This window comes from Lolium perenne, chromosome 6, assembly GCF_019359855.2.
Source record: "Lolium perenne isolate Kyuss_39 chromosome 6, Kyuss_2.0, whole genome shotgun sequence".
In the NCBI taxonomy this organism is placed as follows: domain Eukaryota; kingdom Viridiplantae; phylum Streptophyta; class Magnoliopsida; order Poales; family Poaceae; genus Lolium; species Lolium perenne.
The window spans coordinates 146772831-146790951 of NC_067249.2; the positions used below are offsets into that span (position 1 = coordinate 146772831).

The 18121-nt window shown below is 47.1% G+C and overlaps 1 protein-coding gene across 1 annotated transcript; it reads right to left on the reverse strand.

Moving 5' to 3' along the window:
* Positions 1-14746: 14746 nt before the first annotated feature.
* LOC139832524 (uncharacterized) lies at positions 14747-17609 on the reverse strand. The gene is made up of 3 exons (XM_071822301.1): positions 17307-17609; positions 14901-15774; positions 14747-14793 (listed from the first exon to the last, which is right to left on the reverse strand). The coding sequence occupies exons 1-3, from the start codon at positions 17607-17609 to the stop codon at positions 14747-14749; spliced, it is 1224 nt and encodes a 407-aa protein (XP_071678402.1).
* Between the last annotated feature and the right edge of the window lie 512 nt (positions 17610-18121).

Sequence of the window (18121 nt, forward strand, 5' to 3'; positions counted from 1 at the left end):
TTTCCGGATTGTTCTTTCCTGCTCTCCCTTTTCGCAGTTCATGTGCTTATCTCCTACCGGTTTATCTTGCTTGCCATGAAGCCGGTTTGCGGACAGCAGCAGAGTCGAAGACTCCGGTAGGATTTAGCACACTACTAAACCGGAAAGAAAAAACATTCAATAAGCAACCGGTAAACTGAAAAAAAAATAAACAAGTTACATGCAACTTAAGTTGGGGTAGTCCCCGAGATTCATTCAAGGTTCCGGCATCTTTTATTCATAGCATATAAGGTACAAAAAGGAACTTCTTACACCACCACTTCAAGAGTAGAAAGGGCGCAACGAGCTACGTTCCATGGACGCTTGCTCTCCTCTCCGGACCTGTCCGCCTTTCCTTTCTTCCACTCCTGTGCATCGATCAAGTAGTATGCATCATTGTGAAGCACCTTGCTTACAATGAAGGGACCTTCCCATGGTGGCAAGAGCTTATGCCGGCCTTCAGTGCGCTGCACCAGGCGAAGTACAAGATCTCCTTCCCGGAAAACTCTCGGGTTAACCTTCCGGTTATGATAGCGTCTTAGGTTTTGCTGGTAAATGGCTGTTCTTGCCAAAGCCAGCTCTCTTGCTTCTTCTAGCAAGTCCACATCGTTTTCTCTGGCCTCTTTGACCTCCTGCTCGGTATAGAGCTGTACCCTTGGTGAATCATGAATGATATCGGTTGGTATCACCGCTTCGCTCCATAGACCATGAAGAAAGGAGTGTATCCGGTAGACCGGTTTGGGGTTGTTCTTATACTCCACAAGATCTTGATGGTAGCTCATCGAGCCAACATCCCGGTGACTTTTCCACCGCATCAATGAGTCTGGGCTTGATACCGGAAAGCACCAAAGCATTCATTCTTTCCACTTGGCCATTGCCTTGTGGATGTGCCACTGAGCACAAATCCAGCCGGATGTTGTTGTCTTCACAGAACCTTTTGAACTCACCTTGAGCAAAGTTGGTTCCATTATCAGTGATGATGCTGTGCGGGTATCCATACCGCAAAATGACATCTTTTAGGAATTTCACTTTGTATGCCCATCACACTTTGCGATAGGTTTTACTTCTAGCCATTTGGTGAACTTATCCACCATGACCAAGATGTGAGTCATGCTGCTTCTTGCAGTTTTGAATGGTCCAACCATGTCCAGGCACCAAACAGCAAATGGCCATGTTAGCGGTATTGTTTTTAAACCGGATGCTGGGGTATGGTTTTGCTTGGCGTACCTGGCAGCCGTTGCATTTTCTTACCAAATCCTCAGCGTTCTCCAAAGCAGTGGGCCAATAGAACCCATGCCGGAACACTTTTGCTACCAAAGCCCTTGATGAAGCATGATGCCCACATTCTCCTTGGTGAATTTCTTCAAGCATTTCTTTTCCTTCCTCCGGTTCCACACATCTTTGAAGGACACCGGTAACGCTTCTCTTGTACACCTCACCATTGATGAATGTGTAAGCTTTGGACCTTCTTTGTATCTTCCTTGATTCATTTTCGTCAGCCGGCAAGGTGCCGCCGATCAGGAATTCCTTAATAGGTTTAACCCATGATGGTATTTCTCGAACCAAAAACACCGGTGCATCTATCTCCATGCTATCTACCAGCATCGTTTCTTCCGGTATGGGTACAACAGTCCCCGAGCCTACCGGAGCAGTCCCCGAGCTTGCCGGAGCAGTCCCCGGGTTCCCTTCATCGATATCCATGGGTACTACGTGTGACTCTGGTACAAAAATTGATTCTGACTCCGGGCTCGGTTTGATCGATGGCACTCTTAGGTGAGCCAAAGCTATTCCGGGAGGAATTTCTTGCCTAGATGAGCCCAGCTTGGACAAAGCATCCGCGGCCTCATTTTCTGCTCGCGGCACATGGTGAAACTCACACCCTTCGAAGAATCCGGCAATCTTTTGCACGTGAAACCGGTACGAGGCCATGTTGGCATCTTTTGCATCCCAATCTCCGGAACACTGCTGTACCACAAGGTCTGAATCTCCGTAGCAAATGATCCGGTGTGCACCGATTTCTTTTGCGACCTTAAGCCCATGGATCAAAGCTTCATATTCAGCGACATTGTTTGATGCCCTGAAATGCACTTGTAAAACATACCGGAGGTGATCTCCTTTTGGGGAAGTGAGCACCACACCGGCACCTAGACCTTCCTTGAGCTTGGATCCATCAAAGTGCATCTTCCAGTATTCTATCCTCTGATCTGGCGGCTTGTACTGCATCTCCGCCCAATCAACAAGGAAATCAGCCAAAGCCTGTGATTTTATGGCATCTCTTCTTTCATACACCGGTACGTACGGTGATATCTGGATTGCCCATTTCGCAATCCGGCCGCTGGCATCTTTGTTGCACATGATGTCGGAAATTGGTGCTTCGCTCACCACTTTCATGGGGTGCTCCTCAAAGTAGTGCTTGAGCTTGGTGGCGGCCATGTACACGCCATAAGTCATTTTCTCGAAGTGAGGGTAGTTTTGTTTTGAGAGGAGAGCACCTCGCTCAAGTAGTATACCGGCCTCTGGACGGTTTTTTCTTCCTCTTCTCTTTCAACTACAACCACTACACTCACAACCCGGTTTGTTGCTGCTATGTATAACAGCATAGGCTCTCTTTCTAGAGGTGAAGCCAGTATGGGTGCTGTGGCTAGCATTGTTTTCAGCTCTTTAAACGCTGCGTCTGCCTGAGGGTCCAGGACGAACGTGTCGGATTTTTCATGAGAGCATAGAGTGGCAGAGCTTTTTCTCCCAACCTGCTTACAAACCGGCTTAGCGATGCCAAGCTTCCGGTAAACTTTTGCACATCTTTTAACTCTCGAGGGATAGCCATTCTTTCTATTGCTCGGATCTTTACCGGATTAACCTCTATGCCCCGGCTTGATACTAAGAAACCGAGCAGCTTGCCGGCGGGGACACCGAAGGTGCATTTTGCCGGATTGAGTTTCATCCGGAACCGTCTTAGGTTATCGAATGTTTGCCGGATGTCATCGATTAAAGTGTTCTTTACCTTAGTTTTTATCACGATGTCATCCACATAGACTTGTACATTTTTTCCAATTTGATCAAACAAGCATTTACGCATACAGTAGTACGTTGCACCAGCGTTGCGCAACCCAAAAGGCATAGTGACATAGCAATAAGCCCCGTGCGGGGTAATGAACGCAGTTTTTATTTGATCTTCCTTTTTCAAAGGAATTTGGTGGAAACCGGAATAGGCATCCAGGAAGGACAACAACTCACACCCAGCAGTTGAATCAATCACTTGATCGATTCGTGGCAAAGGAAAAGGATCTCTTGGGCAAGCCTTGTTCAGGTTGGTGTAGTCGATGCACATGCGCCACACCTTCGGAGCTTTTGCCTCCAGGTTCTCATCTTTCTTCTTTTCAACCATTACCGGATTGGCCAGCCACTCTGTGTGCGTGACCTCCATAATGAACCCGGCAACTAGCAGCTTGGTTACCTCTTCTCCTATGATCTTTCTTCTGTCTTCAGCGAACCGGCGCAGTGGTTGCCGCACCGGCTTGGCATCTTTCCGGACGTTTAGAGAGTGCTCAGCCAGCTCCCTCGTAACACCTACCAAATCATCAGTTGACCAGGCAAAGATATTCCGATTCTCACGGAGGAAGCTGACGAGCGCGCTTTCCTATGCTTGGTCAAGGCCGGCACCGATACGAACGGTGCGCTCTGGGTAAGCCGGATCCAGCACAATGTTCTTTGTTTCATTGGTTGGCTTGAATGCCGGTGTGCCCATGTTTTCACTCATTGCTGCTAAGCTCATTTGCGAGGATTGAGCCAGCGCAACAGCTGTCTGCATTCTTTTCTTTTCCTCCGCGATCACCAGCGATTCTGCTAAGTTTGATCCGGCAGATCTTTGCTTCCGGTGAGATCTTATAGTTTCCCACCACGATCAATGGCCCACGAGGTGCCGGCATCTTCATCTTGAGGTAAGCCGTATGAGTGGTGGCCATGAAGGCTGCCAATGCCGGTCTCCCCAGCAATGCATGGTAGGGGCTGTCTAGATCCACCACCTCAAACTCCAGATTTTCCACCCGGCAATTGTCACGTCCTCCAAATGCCACGTCCACCCGAACTTTTCCTATCGGGGCACAGGACAAGCCAGGAACAATCCCGTGGAACGTTGTGCGCGTTGGCTGAAGCATGTTTTCTGTTATGCCCAGCGTTTGCATGGTGTGCTTGTACATGATGTTGATGCTACTGCCATTGTCTATCAGCACCTTGCTGAACTTCACTCGAGTTTGCGGCCCTTTCATGATCGGGTCCACAACAAGAGCATATCCACCCGGATTAGGCATGATCTTTGGGTGATCCTTGGATGACCAGGTAATTTCCTGATTGGACCACATCATGTACTTGGGAACTGCCGGCATCACAGCATTGACCTCCATGGAGCGCCGGTGTACACTTTGCCGGTCTGTTGGCTCAGTGACAAAGACAACACAGCACAGATGCGGATCTTCGTAAACATTCCGGCCTAAAGGTGCCGGTGGAGGTGGCTGGTTATCATTTTGCTCCACCCGGTTAACTTGCTGGTACTGCTGCCGGTTTGGCTGCACCGGTAAGGCGTTTGCCCCGGTAAGTGGTGGTGGTGGCGGTAGCTGTTGTTGCTGCTGCGGCATGTCTTGCGGTGGCCGCGCATCTTTCACTGGTCCCTTTTGCATCAAGTACTTGGTCCAGGTACAATCCTTTGTCAGATGGTTTGACGGATGTGCCGGATTCGGCGTGTGCCACCGGCAAGGTTGATCCATGGCAGCTTCCATGGTGTATTTTGCGGGTTCTTGCCAGTTCTTCTTCTGGACCGATGGTTTCTTTTCCACCCATTGTTTCTTAGGACCCGCCCATGGCTGCGATCCGGTTTTTGCCTCTGGTCGTCGCTGGCCTCAAAGTTTTCCTGCACAGCAGCAACTTGCTGCGGACCGTACCTTCGATCCGGAAACTCTTCTCTTCTTTTGTTATTCCGGTTGTCCCGGTGCTGTTCGTGGCGCAGCTGTTCCGGCTCCGGTTGCACTGCCGGCTGCGTTGGGTCTCCCAACGCATAGCTATCCGCCACACGTATCATTTCTGCCAACGTTGTCGGCATGTTGCGCTGCAACTTTTGCCACAACGGTGAACCTCTTCTGCATCCACTGCTAAACCAAGCAATGGCTTGTGCCTCGATTACCCCTTCACAGGAGTTCCTTGTGGTGTTCCACCGGGCCAGATAATCCCGGTCTGTTTCGTTCGGACGCTGCACACACAGAGCAAGTTGCTGCGGCCTGTTTGGCCTCTGATAGGTGCTGCTGAAATTGCTCACAAAGGCCTCCTCAAAATCCAGCCAGCCATTTATGCTTCCTGCCGGCAAGTTGTTTAGCTTGATTCTTGCCGGTCCAACCAAAAACGATGGTATGATCCTCACGGCCCAACGCCGGTTTCCTCCTCCTGCTACGGTTCCTCCACCGCCTGCAACGTATACCGCGGTCACGTAATCCGCGAGCCAATCTTCCGGCTTTGTGGTGCCGTCATACGTTTTTGTGTCACGGGGCAACATAAAGTTGCGAACCGGTGGTTTTTCTTTCATGATCCTTGGGCCAAAACACTTTGGACCTGGAGGACCTTCCTCCTCGATCATTTCTGACAAGTACACTCTATCCAGACGGTGCCTCGCATCCCGTTCCGGTAAGTATCTCTCTCCCAAGCGTTCTCCCAACGGGTTCCGGTATGCTGCCGGTCTGGTGGAATCGGCTTCATCGTAACATTCCGGTACCGCGGCCCTTGCCTGCCGGTACCTTGGGGGATCCATTTCCTCCTCGTCGTACGCTGCCCTTGCAGCTCGATAGTTTTGCCCGGTCTCATATCTACCGGCATGATTGTTTCCGGCATAGCCTCTGGCGTAGCCTCGCTCTGCCCCTTGGCTTTTTCTACCGGCATCGTGTTGCCCGGCTTGTTGCTTTCCGGCAAGAACCGGATCGTACACGGTCATCTGCTGCGCATTCACTTCTTTTTCTCTCCTTCTATCCGGATGGGGGGACGAAGCCTGCCCATGGGATTTGCTACCGGCATTCTTTGTTGAACGCGGATTTTGAGGCCGCTGCCTTGTTCAGCTTAGCCAGCTGCTCAGCATTTTGCTGCTCTATGGTTTCCAGCAGCTCTCTGACGCGCTCTTGCTGCTTTACCAAAGCCTCTCCGGAAAGCGACTCACATAGCTCTACTGCAGCCTTAGCAGCTTTTATAGTTTTATCCGGGCTGCTATACTTAGGCTTTTCCACGATGCTAACAGATGCAGAGGCGCTCTTGTCGGCAAAAATCTCCTTGCGCAAATCTTGATCTAGGTTGCGAGCTTTTAGCCGGTTTTCCGGCACCCTAGCAGCATGCGCGCTAACAGAAGCAAAGCCATGGGCAGCGTTGTACTCACGTACGGTTAGGTTCAGCTCGCGCTGCGCCCTGACGATGTCCTTGCCGCTCTCCAGCATCTTCTGGCGCTGCGCCTCCAGCTCCGCTTGAGCCGCTGCCGGGTCGATGTTCTGCGCGATGGGGGTGGCGAGGACGTTCATCGCCGCCTGGAGCGGTGTCTCCGGTGGCGCGGATGATGCTCCCGCTGCGCCTGCGCCACGCTCCAGCGGTGGCTTAGCCGCACGGGTCGAAACCGCGCGACCGGCACCTTCAGCCGCAACCTCCTTTCCTGCACCAGCCACACCGGTCATCATTACCTCAACGCTGCCGGCGGCGCGGCCAGCACAAAGCCATCTTGGCGGGTCCGGTGCCACCAGCACCGGCGAGAGGCGCTGGCGCACGGGGACGGTGCCGAGGTAGACGCGGTGGCTGCCGAACTCGATGATGCGGCCGTTCTTGGGGAAGACGCCGCCGTTGGCGAAGCAGCCCGCGTTGTCGTTGATGAAGTCCATGGCGTAGATGCTCTGCACCAACGCGGACACCGTACGCTCGCCGGAGACCTCGAGGACGCCCGCCCGAATGTGAACTCCATCAAGCGCCACTTCATGCCCCACGGTGGGCGCCAACTGTCGTCGTGGTGAACGAGCAGATGCCATAGGATGGCTTAGATTGGGGCCGAATGGACGCAAGAGGATTCGGGGGAGGGTTTGCGATCAGGTGGGAAGAGATTCCGGATGGTTTCCTCAAGAACTTGGCCAAGGCCAGAGGTTGAAGAAGAAAGACACAAGGAAGAACTCCCTCTAGATCACCATTTTCATTGATTCACAAGTTACAGGCTCTGCCTTCCTACACACGCGCGTACATACTTGCTTGCCCGTGAAGAAGGGCTGCCCCCTCTCCTTATATAGGGGAGAGGGTGGCTTACACTGCAAGAAACCCTAACGGCATCTTTGACTGGACAAACTACTTTACAGAGCTACTGTACAAAGCTACTTTAATCATAGATGACACCGGGGCCTTCTTTTATCAGGGCTGCTGACGTCCTCCGGCTTCTTTGGACGTCACCTCTCTCTTTGGCGCCAGGGCTCTGAATAAAGTTACTTTGCTTGGCTCATCCTTGTCTTCTTGCTCTGAAGAGAATCTTTGACCAGACCTGCCGACAGGCTCTCCTTTCCGGTATCTTCTATACCGGGTTCCGGCATACCCCTTTGGGGATACCGGCTTAGCCTTGCTCTCCCAGATTCCTACTAGGCTTCCGGTAAGAACATTAAACCGGTATCTTGATGGCTCAAACCATCCGGTTTGGCATGCCTTTGGCATACCGGGGGTTATCCCCCCAACAATACCTACTGATATATCTTTGCAAATGGCTGATAAATCTATTGCTATTCCTGTTGGTATATGTGAGGATGTTCCTGTTCAAGTTACTACTAACTGCTTGATATTAACTGATTTTGTTGTGTTGGAAATGCCTGAAGATGATAATATGTCTATTATTCTTGGGAGACCTTTTCTTAACACCGCAGGGGCTGTTATTGATTGCAATAAAGGAAAGGTTACTTTCAATGTTGATGATAGGGAGCATACCGTTTATTTCCCCAAGAGGATTGAGAAAGCGTGTGGAGTTAATACTATTTCTAATGTGAGAACTATCAAAGTGGGAACTATTGATTGTCCTATATATGAGCCTAAAGAAGAATATCAAACTCTCGTGATTGGATCCATATCAATACAATTCAAGGTAACATGATTGATTTGAGGTTTATGTCTTCTTATGCTATGTAAAATTTATTTGGTGACAAGACTTGATCAACCTTGTTAACGAATACTTTTTATATGCATAGAGGAGGTAAACAACATCTCTTTCTTCCTCCATTTGCTCTAGTTGTTGTAGCACTTTTAATTTGCAAAGTTCCTTAGTTATTTGGAGATTTCAAAATTTTTCCTGGCCAGTAAATAATAAATTAAAAACCCAGAAATGTGCATTTTTCGAAGTTTTCAAAAATTCACAAAAATTATACCGTTGGTCCTATTTTTCGACGAGGCACCTGGGAGCACCAGAGGATGACCTGTGGGGCACCAGAGGGTGCCACACCACAGGCCGGCGCGGCCAAGGTGGTGGGCGCGCCACCATGTGGTGTGGGCCCCTCCTTGCCCCACTTTGCCATCTCTTTCTCCCAGCACCTTCTCTCTCCCGAAAAAACTCGTACCAGGTTCCTCTCTCTCGTGTTTTCGCTCAAGAGCTCCAGATTTCTCGATCTCTTTGCTCAGCCCAGATTTCGTGCTGAAATTTGGCACATTTGCTCCTTGGTATGTGACTCCTCCACCCATCCAACTAGAATTTTGTTTGGTTGAGTATATCTTGAATATTTTGCTGCTGTAGGTAACATGTTTAGTGAGCTAGCATGCTTGTTCTAAGTGGTAGAAACTAGTTTTGATGCATGATTAGTACTCTAGCAAGTTCCTATGGTAGTTTCCCTCAATTATATGTCACCAAATCAAATTTTGATATTGTTTGTTGAAAATTTCAGAGAAAGATGAAGAAGTTCAACTTTGGAGAGTTGTTCAAGAAAGAAACAACCAGCACCGGGAGGCCTTCTAGGGCCGCCACCCGGATTAGGCGATCGTACAACGAGGATATCATCGCACCTAGCTTCGCGTCCGAAGAGGACAACGGGGCTCCTAAGGCTTCGTCTTTTCCATGCTATGATTTTCTGAGGAATGCAGGGATATTGGAGGATTTCTCCACCCTTGTCAACAGGGCAGGCTTAACCACCTATGTGGGTGATGAAAGGGAGCAATACTACATGCTCACCAAAATCTTCGTCGAGAGCTTCAAGTTCCACAACAAGCAATATGAGCCGACAGTTGCATTCAAGATCTATGGTAATCCTATTACTATGGGATTGGAAGATTTTTGTCGTGCATTGGATATTGCCCCTGTAGGTACAGCAAGTAGGATTGATGACAACCCCCGGGACTTGTTGGAGCTCTATCGAGGGATTACCGATGATGATTGTCGCACCATTCAGCGTGGCAAGATAAGGAACATTCAACTCCCCGCCATTAAGTATTTTGCATATTACATTGCTACTAGCATTCTTGGTAGGGAGAACACTAGCAATATTTCTAGTTATCATCTTGCTTTCTTGAATATTGTACTTACTGGTCAGACATCTTATCATCTTGGTTCTCTTATTGCTCGCCGCCTGACTAACAGGGGGCCTATTTTTGGAGGAACTATTGCACTGCGTGTTTTAACTTATCTAAGGCTTCCTATTGATCCTAATGATGTGCCATTGGCCCCTAGGAGACTCGATATTGCTGCTATGAAGAGTCATAATTTTGTTACCACTGATTCTACTTTAGATAATATGGTCTATAGAATGTTGTTTTCTGACGGGGATGAGAAGGAAATCCCTCTCCCCCAACCAGGTTTGTTCAGTATTGACAGGCAATCATGGTCGTGCACTAAGGAGGAGGTGGATGAACATATGAAGATACAAGACTTCCACCAGCAGCATGACTCCGAGGACGCCGAGGCCTCCCACGACTACACCGTCACGTATCCGGGTGCTTCTTCTAGCACATACCCGGAATACGATCCATCTTCGTCATACTACGGAGATATTACCTCATGGGATCGATGGGATTGAACTCCACTTAGGCCAAAAGCCTAAGCTTGGGGGGAGGTATACCGGCATCACTCATTCTTTGCATATTATGGTTGCTGGATACTTGTACATACTTGTTTTGTTCGTTTGAGTGGTTTTCTAATGAGAGGGGGATAATATTTGGGGAAGTGCTGCCTGAAAACAGATTCTGGACTGTTACTAGAAAAATTCGTACGCACAGCCAGAGCGTTATTTTGAGCTGCCAATTTTTGTGCAGGTTCCCCAGGTTGTTATCTAACTTTCATTAGTTGAACACTTTTCGAGCTGAGCAACGTAAGATTTTTGTAAAAATCGATTTCTGTACTGCTGTCAGGTTTTGGCAGATTTCTGTCATCTTGTTGTTATGTGTTTCTTCTAGTTTGCTATTTCTTGTTTTTGCTTTGTTTCCTTCCCAAAACACAAAAAGACCAAAAATATTTCTGTTGTTTCTCTTCACCATTTGTTTGCTTTGGTTTCTTGCATTTGTTTCGCTTTATTTGCTATTGCTGGTTTGCTATAAGAAAACCCAAAAAGATTTTGCTTTGTTTGTTTGTTTCCTCTTGTTCTTGTTTCTAATTCGAAAACACCAAAAATATTTGCTGTTCTTCTTTGTTTTGTAAAGTTCTTTATGAGTTCAATGGTCTTCGGTGGCTGGAGCGTGGTTTTCATTTCATATTATCCAAGCTACACAAGTGAAAAGGCAATAATGACGATCTACGACAATCTGATTGTGGTGAGAGGCTGGTATGAACTTTATTTGTTTTCATTTTTGTACATATACTCATCCATGTGAGCATGCTTAGTTGGTTCATGTGAGGTATATGTTATTTGAGAAAGTCTAGTAGTTTATGATCTCTCATGTTTAGCTCCAATTTATTAATATGAGTAGCATGTCATGGATGTTTGCTTGCATTGTTTTATTCATAAGTAAGTATGGCATTGTGGTATCCTCCTCTGAATAATTCATTTATATCGACTTGGCACATGCTCACGCATGCATATGACTGAACAAAAAGTCAATTAAGCCTCGATGATCTATATTGCTTCAGAGTTCTTGTATCACTTTTATGCCTCCGTTAATTTATTTTGCCGCAAGCATGATTATGACAGTTACTGCTCTCTTGATTTGTCGCTCCCTAGTCTATTGCTAGCCTTCACTCGTACTGAGCGGGAATGCTGCTCGTGCTTCCAAACACATGAAAACCAAGTTGTTCCAAAAGTGTCCACCATAAATACCTATGCATGGCATTTCAAACCATTCCAAGTAAATTCTCGTGCGCTACCTTTAAAACCTTCAAAATGCTTCTCAATTTGTGTTTATGTTTCATAGCTCATGAGGAAGTATGTGGTGTTTAGCTTTCAACCTTGTCATTTACTTTTGACGGACTCTCATATGGACTAGTGGCACATCCGCTTATCCAATAATTTTGCAAAAAGAGCTGGCAATGGGATTCCCAGTCCCGAATTAATTAATTTAGTAGACACTCCTCCATGGTTTGTGATTGTTGGACGGCACCCAAAGGATTCGGTTAGCCATGGCTTGTGTAAGCAAAGGTTGGGGGGAGTGTCATCATCATAATAAAATTAAAATAAAAAAGGGGCACTCCTTCATGGTATGTGATTGTTGGCAGGCACCCGAAGGATTCGGTTAGCCATGGTTTGTGTAAGAAAGGTTGGAAGGAGTGCCACATAAATATGCAATAATTCATGGGAGCCGCTCTTGAAAGTCCGGTTGGCGAGGTAGTTAGTGTACCCATTACCATTCGTTGACAACAACAAACACCTCTCAAAATAATTTTACTCCTGTCTTTATAAAAATGAAAAGCTCTAGCGCATGTTAATCCCTGCTTCCCTCTGCGAAGGGTCAATCTTTTACTTTTATGTTGTGTCTCCATTATTTCTTTGAGCACTATCTTGAGAGCACAACTGTCATTCTTAGTACAATATGCTTGTCTCAAAATATGATTGATTGTGGTATAACTTTGATGCATTTATCTTTTGACAATCACTACTTCTAGTCTTTCTATGAACTCCAGAGGTGCCCGGGCATTTATGTTTTGCCAACCAAATACAGGAAAGCGAGATACCACTTTATCATACTCTCTTATGAACATTGCAATCCTGCTTATATACATGATTCATGATGCTTATTATTAATTGTTGGTACCTCTTCATGATTGACATAGCTTTTAGATGATCTTATTTGCATATATCTCATTATGAACTGCTTAAGTATTAGCCATAGCAAGAGAATATATACATCATATGAGCAAATGTGTTCGTGAAAGTTCTTTTATCGCTCAGTTGTTAACTGAATTGCTTGAGGACAAGCAATAAGCTAAGCTTGGGGGGAGTTGATACGTCCAAAACGTATCTACTTTCCCGAACACTTTTGCTATTGTTTTGCCTCTAATTTGTGTATTTTGGATGCAACTAACACGGACTAACGCTGTTTTCAGCAGAACTGCTCTGGTGTCTCGTTTTTGTGCAGAAATCCAACTTTCGGGAAAATCCTCGGAATTTATGCAGAAGGCCCTATTTTCCCAGAGAACTGACGGAGCCAGAAGGACGAACCAGGTGGAGGCCCGAGGGCCCCACACCATAGGGCGGCGCGGCCCAGGGGGGCCCGCGCGGCCCTGTGGTGTGGCCCCCTCGGCCGGCCTCCGACGCCCTCCTTCGGACTATTTATCGGCCTCGACCTAAAAACGCAGAGGGAGAAGTCGAAGTCGCCAGAAACCCTCCAGAACGCCGCCACATCGTGAAACTCCGTCGCGGGAGCCAGAAGTCTCCGTTCTGGCACTCCGCCGGGACGGGGAATTGGAGGAGATCATCGCCGCCATCACCGCCAACGCCTCTACATCAACCAGCCATGTTTCCCCCATCCATGTGTGAGTAATTCCCCCGCTATAGGCCGAAGGGGATGGTAGGGATTGGATGAGATTGGTCATGTAATAGCATAGGATTGTTAGGGCATAGTGCGTAGTGTCCGTAATTGGTACTTTGATGATATTGTTGCAACTTGTTATGCTTAATGCTTGTCACTAGGGCCCGAGTGCCATGATCTCAGATCTGAACATGTTATTGTTTCATCAAGATAATCATTGTTTATGGTCTTACCTATAAGTTGTATACACATGTCGCTGTCCGGAACCGATGGCCCCGAAGTGACAGAAATCGGGACAACCGGAGGGAATGGTAGCGATGTGAGGATCACATGTGTTCACGGAGTGTTAATGCTTTGCTCCGGTACTCTATTAAAAGGAGTACCTTAATATCCAGTAGTTTCCCTTGAGGCCCGGCTGCCACCGGCTGGTAGGACAAAAGATGTTGTGCAAGTTTCTCATTGCGAGCATGCACGACTATATATGGAACACATGCCTATTGATTGCTTTGTACTTGGACACCGTTTTATTATTATCTGCAAATGCCCTGCTATGATTGTTACATGAGTTTCTCTCATCCATGCAACGCCCGTTCATCCGTCCCCGTGCCTACAGTATTTTAATCCTGCTGTTTACTAAAATCACTGCTGCTGTCTCTGTTACTCTGCTGCTGTTATTTCACTACTGCTACTGCTATAAAACTGTTACTATTGATAAACTCTTGTGAGCAAGTCTGTTTCCAGGTGCAGCTGAATTGACAACTCCGCTGTTAAGGCTTCCAAGTGTTCTTTGTCTCCCCTTGTGTCGAATCAATAAATTGGGTTTTACTTCCCTCGAAGACTGTTGCGATCCCCTATACTTGTGGGTCATCACGCCTCAATCCACAATCCCAATGGTAGGGTGGAATAGCTCATCATACTGCACACCATATCCATGAGGGTACGGTTGCGCCTTTCAGCTACCCCATTCTGCTGAGGTTCGCCCGGCATCGAGTACTGGGCGACTATTCCAGTCTCCTGTAGAAACCTTGCAAAAGGTCCAGGGACTTGGCCATATGGAGTATGTCGACCGTAGTACTCCCCTCCACGATCAGACCTGACTATCTTTATTCTTTTATCATGCTGATTTTCAACTTCAGCTTTGAATATTTTGAATTTATCCAACGCTTCTGTTCTTTCTTTTATTGGATAAATATAACCATATCGGGAGTAATCATCTGTGAATGTTATGAACGAATCATAGCCATCCACACTTTTCACCGGAAATGGTCCACATATGTCGGTGTGAATTATTTCTAGTGTTGCTGTGCTTCGATTTGCACCCTTTTTAATTTGCTTTACAAATTTTCCTTTAATGCAATCGATGCACTATTCTATGTCTGAGAATTCTAATGGAGGAAGAATATCATTTTTAACGAGTCTTTCTATTCTCCCCCTCGAAATATGGCCTAGGCGACAGTGCCATAATTTCGATGATTCATCAGTTCTTTTTCTTTTCTTTCCTTCTTTTTCCGATGAGGGTATTTGTTCATTCACTTTACACACAGACAATACTTTTTCACGCAAGGACAATAAATAAAGCTCATCATGGAGTATAGCAACCCCAACATAAGAATTATTACACCATATGGCACATTTGCCATGTCCAAAATAACATTGATAATTGTCTTTATCTAAGCGCGATACACTTATTAAATTTCTATGTATGGAAGGAACAAATAAGACATCTCTAAGCAAAATAGTCAAGCCATCAGCTAGCTCCAAGAGGACGTCGCCAACAGCTTCAACTTCTGCTTGAATTCCATTCGCGACTTCAACGCATCCTTCGCCTCTTTTCATAGTCCTCGTCGAATGGAATCCCTGTAAAGAATTTGCAACATGAACAGTTGCACCTGAGTCAATCCACCAAGTAGATTTCGAAAACTGTGTATACAGGGATTCATTTACAAAGGAAACTAAATTGTTACCTTTCTTTGCCATTAATTCTTTCAGAAAAGCAGGGCAGTCTTTCTTGTAGTGCCCAGTCTTCTGACAGTGAAGACACTGGTCTTTGTTCACTGGCAATGGCCTGTGCTGGAACTTCTGATGCTGCATTGGGGCTTTACCATATTGCTTTGAAGGAGAACCATTGTTGCTTGGTGTGAAGGGCCTTTTCTTATTGTCCTTCACATAATTGATGGTACCTCCATTCTGTGCCTTGAGTCTATCCTCCTCTTGCACACACATGGCAATGGTCTTTTCAATGTCCCATTTCGCAGGACTCATGTTGTAATTGATGACAAAGTTGTCAAACTGTTGTGGCAATGAAGCCATCACCAAGTGAACCAGAAGTGCAGGCTTCAGCTCCAGGTCAGCATCCATGGGCTTCAGCTTTGCAGCCAGGTTGCTCATCCTGAGGATGTGCTCCCTGATGCCATGTGCACCTCCAGTATACTTTTCTGTCACCAGCTGCTTCAACAGCTGGGTTGCATATGTCTTTGAAGAACCAGTGAACTGGCTCTTTATCTTTTCTAGGTACTCCCTAGCGGAAGCACACTCTGTAATTGAGCCCACGATAGCGTTCTCAATTGTATTCTTTATAAATGCCATGCACTTTTTGTTGGCAGTCTGCCACTTTCTGTTCTCTAGGGTGTAGGAGATCTCCACAGGAGCATGGTCCCTTTTCTTTTTAGCCCATGCATCATCAGTATCCCCGTCATCTCTGACGGGGTCAGTAGGCTTGATGGGCTGCGGTGTCTCAACCACCCAGTCCACCTCAGCACAGACGAAGGCGAAATCCACCTTCTTCCTCCATTCTTTGTAGTTATCCCCTCTAAGGGTGGGAACATCCTTGATGCAGCTCTGATACCATTGATAGATCCGTCGGATCGACTAGACTAGATGCAATCCGGTAGATGCTATTTCTGTATGTATACTGCGAGATCCAAGAGAGATCGAGAGGGAGTGAGAGACAAACCTTCTCCCTTCGAGGAGGAGCTCGAGCCGTTGTCCATGGCGACGGCGCGAGTGGCGTGAGCGTGCGGTGGCGGCGGTGGCAGAGCTTCCCGTGAGCACTGCGCTAACCCTAGATCGGTAGGGAATATCGGTGGGGTGACTGGCGGCGCGATGAACCTCGTACCGTGTGCCCCGGCCCCCACCTCTTTATATAGCGCAGGTCACAGGGGCCCACCAACCATAAGAGGGTTGGACGCCCCCGATCAGGGCGCGAACGAGGTCAAGGACTCGTTACCGATCCGTTGGGATCGGTGACGTGGAGATCATCCTAACAATATAGTCACCGATAGGATTACAGGCACTGTTGTATGGGTACCGGCAGTGTATCTTTTATTTGGGGACGTTGTTCCCACACCGGCGGCTCCCAAACGGTGGTCCTTAATTTTTTTTCTTTTTACAATATTTTCAAACAATATATCAATCACATTTTACTCATACTATATTCAATAATTCATACAATCACACAAATAGTATCAAATTATTCATGCAATCAAACAAATAGTACTTAAATTATTCATACAATCAATCAAATAAATAGTACTTAAATTATTCATACAACCAAATAAATAGAAATAAAATTATGCATTGTTGGCGGCTCCTCTCCTCATTCATAAATCCGCAGCTAGATCCGCATTCAGTTGTACATGGACACCTGCATCTCGAATTTTATTGTGCATATGAAGAAAAGTGGCAAATTCTTGGGGTACATGCTCTACCCCAGCAAGTTGCCCTTGATAATCAAATGGTTAATCATCCTACACAGGTTCGTCGCGCTCGCTCTCAATGATTATGTTGTGCATGATCACACATACGTTCATCACCTCCCACATCTGAGACTCATACCAAGTGAGAGCAGGGTACCTGACAATGGCGAAAAACGCTGCTGAAGCACCCCAAAAGCACGCTCAACATCCTTGTGTGCTGCTTCCAGGCATGTTGCAAAATAAGCTTCCATCTCGTTTGTTGGAGAGGGAATTGTCTTCACAAATGTAGCATACGTCGGGTAGATATCATCAGCTAGATAGTACCCCTGTTGTATGCGTGGTCGTTTACCTCAAAGTTCACGGCAGGAGCTTGTCCCTCAGCTAGCCTGGCAAACACCAGAGAGCGCTGCAGCACGTTGATATCATTGTTTATTTCTGCCATGCCAAAAAATGCATGCGAAATCCAAAGATCCTGGTCTAACACCGCCTCAAGAATGACACTAGTATACCCCTTGTAGATCCCCTGCCAAGCAAAAAGGGTGGGGAGCTCTTCCAGCCCCAATGCATACACTCAATGCTTTCGAGCATCCCAGGAAACCCTCTTGCTGCATTTTTTTGCAGGATCCGAGCTGTATCATCTTCTCTTGGTGCTCTCAAATAGTTTTTAGCAAACACCGCTATGAAGGCTCGGCAAAGCCTGTAGAGAATCTCTGTACATGTCGACTCTGTCATCCGTAGGTAGTCATTGGCTGTATCTGGAGGAGCTTCGTATGCAAGACAACGCATTGCAGCAGTGCACTTCTGAATTGAGGTGAAACCCCACAAACCTGTGCAATCTTGCTTGGCAATGAAGTAGTTGTCGTACTCCCTGACGCCGTAGACAATCTTCAAGAACAGCTCCTTCATCCTTAACCAGCGCCGAAATTTCTTCGGCGAATGAGTCGCGTCATCGTTGAAGTAGTCGGCATCAAGCAGCATTGCGCCGGCTTGACGACGTCGGTTGATGTTCCTCCTCTTGTCTGGCTTTGAGCCGCCGCGCAGAGGCACGGCGAAGAAAGGCTGGTGAACACGCAGCATGCTCGTCAGAATCAGCTGCTGTTGTTGTTGCCGGACAGTCTGAGCGTTCTGCTCCTCCTTGAACAGTTGTGATACGTCTCAAACGTATCTATAATTTCTTATGTTCCATGCTACTTTTATGATGATACTCACATGTTTTATACACATTATATGTCATTATTATGCATTTTTCGGCACTAACCTATTGACGAGATGCCGAAGAGCCAGTTGATGTTTTCTTCTGTTTTTGGTTTCAGAAATCCTACAAAGGAAATATTCTCGGAATTGGACGAAATCAACGCCCAGGGTCTTATTTTTCCATGAAGCTTCCAGAAGACCGAAAGGATCACGAAGTGGGGCGACGAGGCGCCGCCACACTAGGGCCGCGCGGCCAAGGGTGGGGCCGCGCCGCCCTAGCGTGTGGGCCCCTCGTG

Excerpts from the sequence above, each read along its gene's own strand:
- LOC139832524 (XM_071822301.1), bottom strand. The coding sequence starts at position 17,609 with ATGCTGCTTGATGCCGACTACTTCAACGATGACGCGACTCATTCGCCG. Across the intron at positions 15,775-17,306 it reads TTTGCCGAGCCTTCATAGCG|AGCTGCATCAAGGATGTTCC; the intron begins GTGTTTGCTAAA and ends CAATGGTATCAG. Across the intron at positions 14,794-14,900 it reads AGAATTAATGGCAAAGAAAG|GGATTCCATTCGACGAGGAC; the intron begins GTAACAATTTAG and ends AATTCTTTACAG.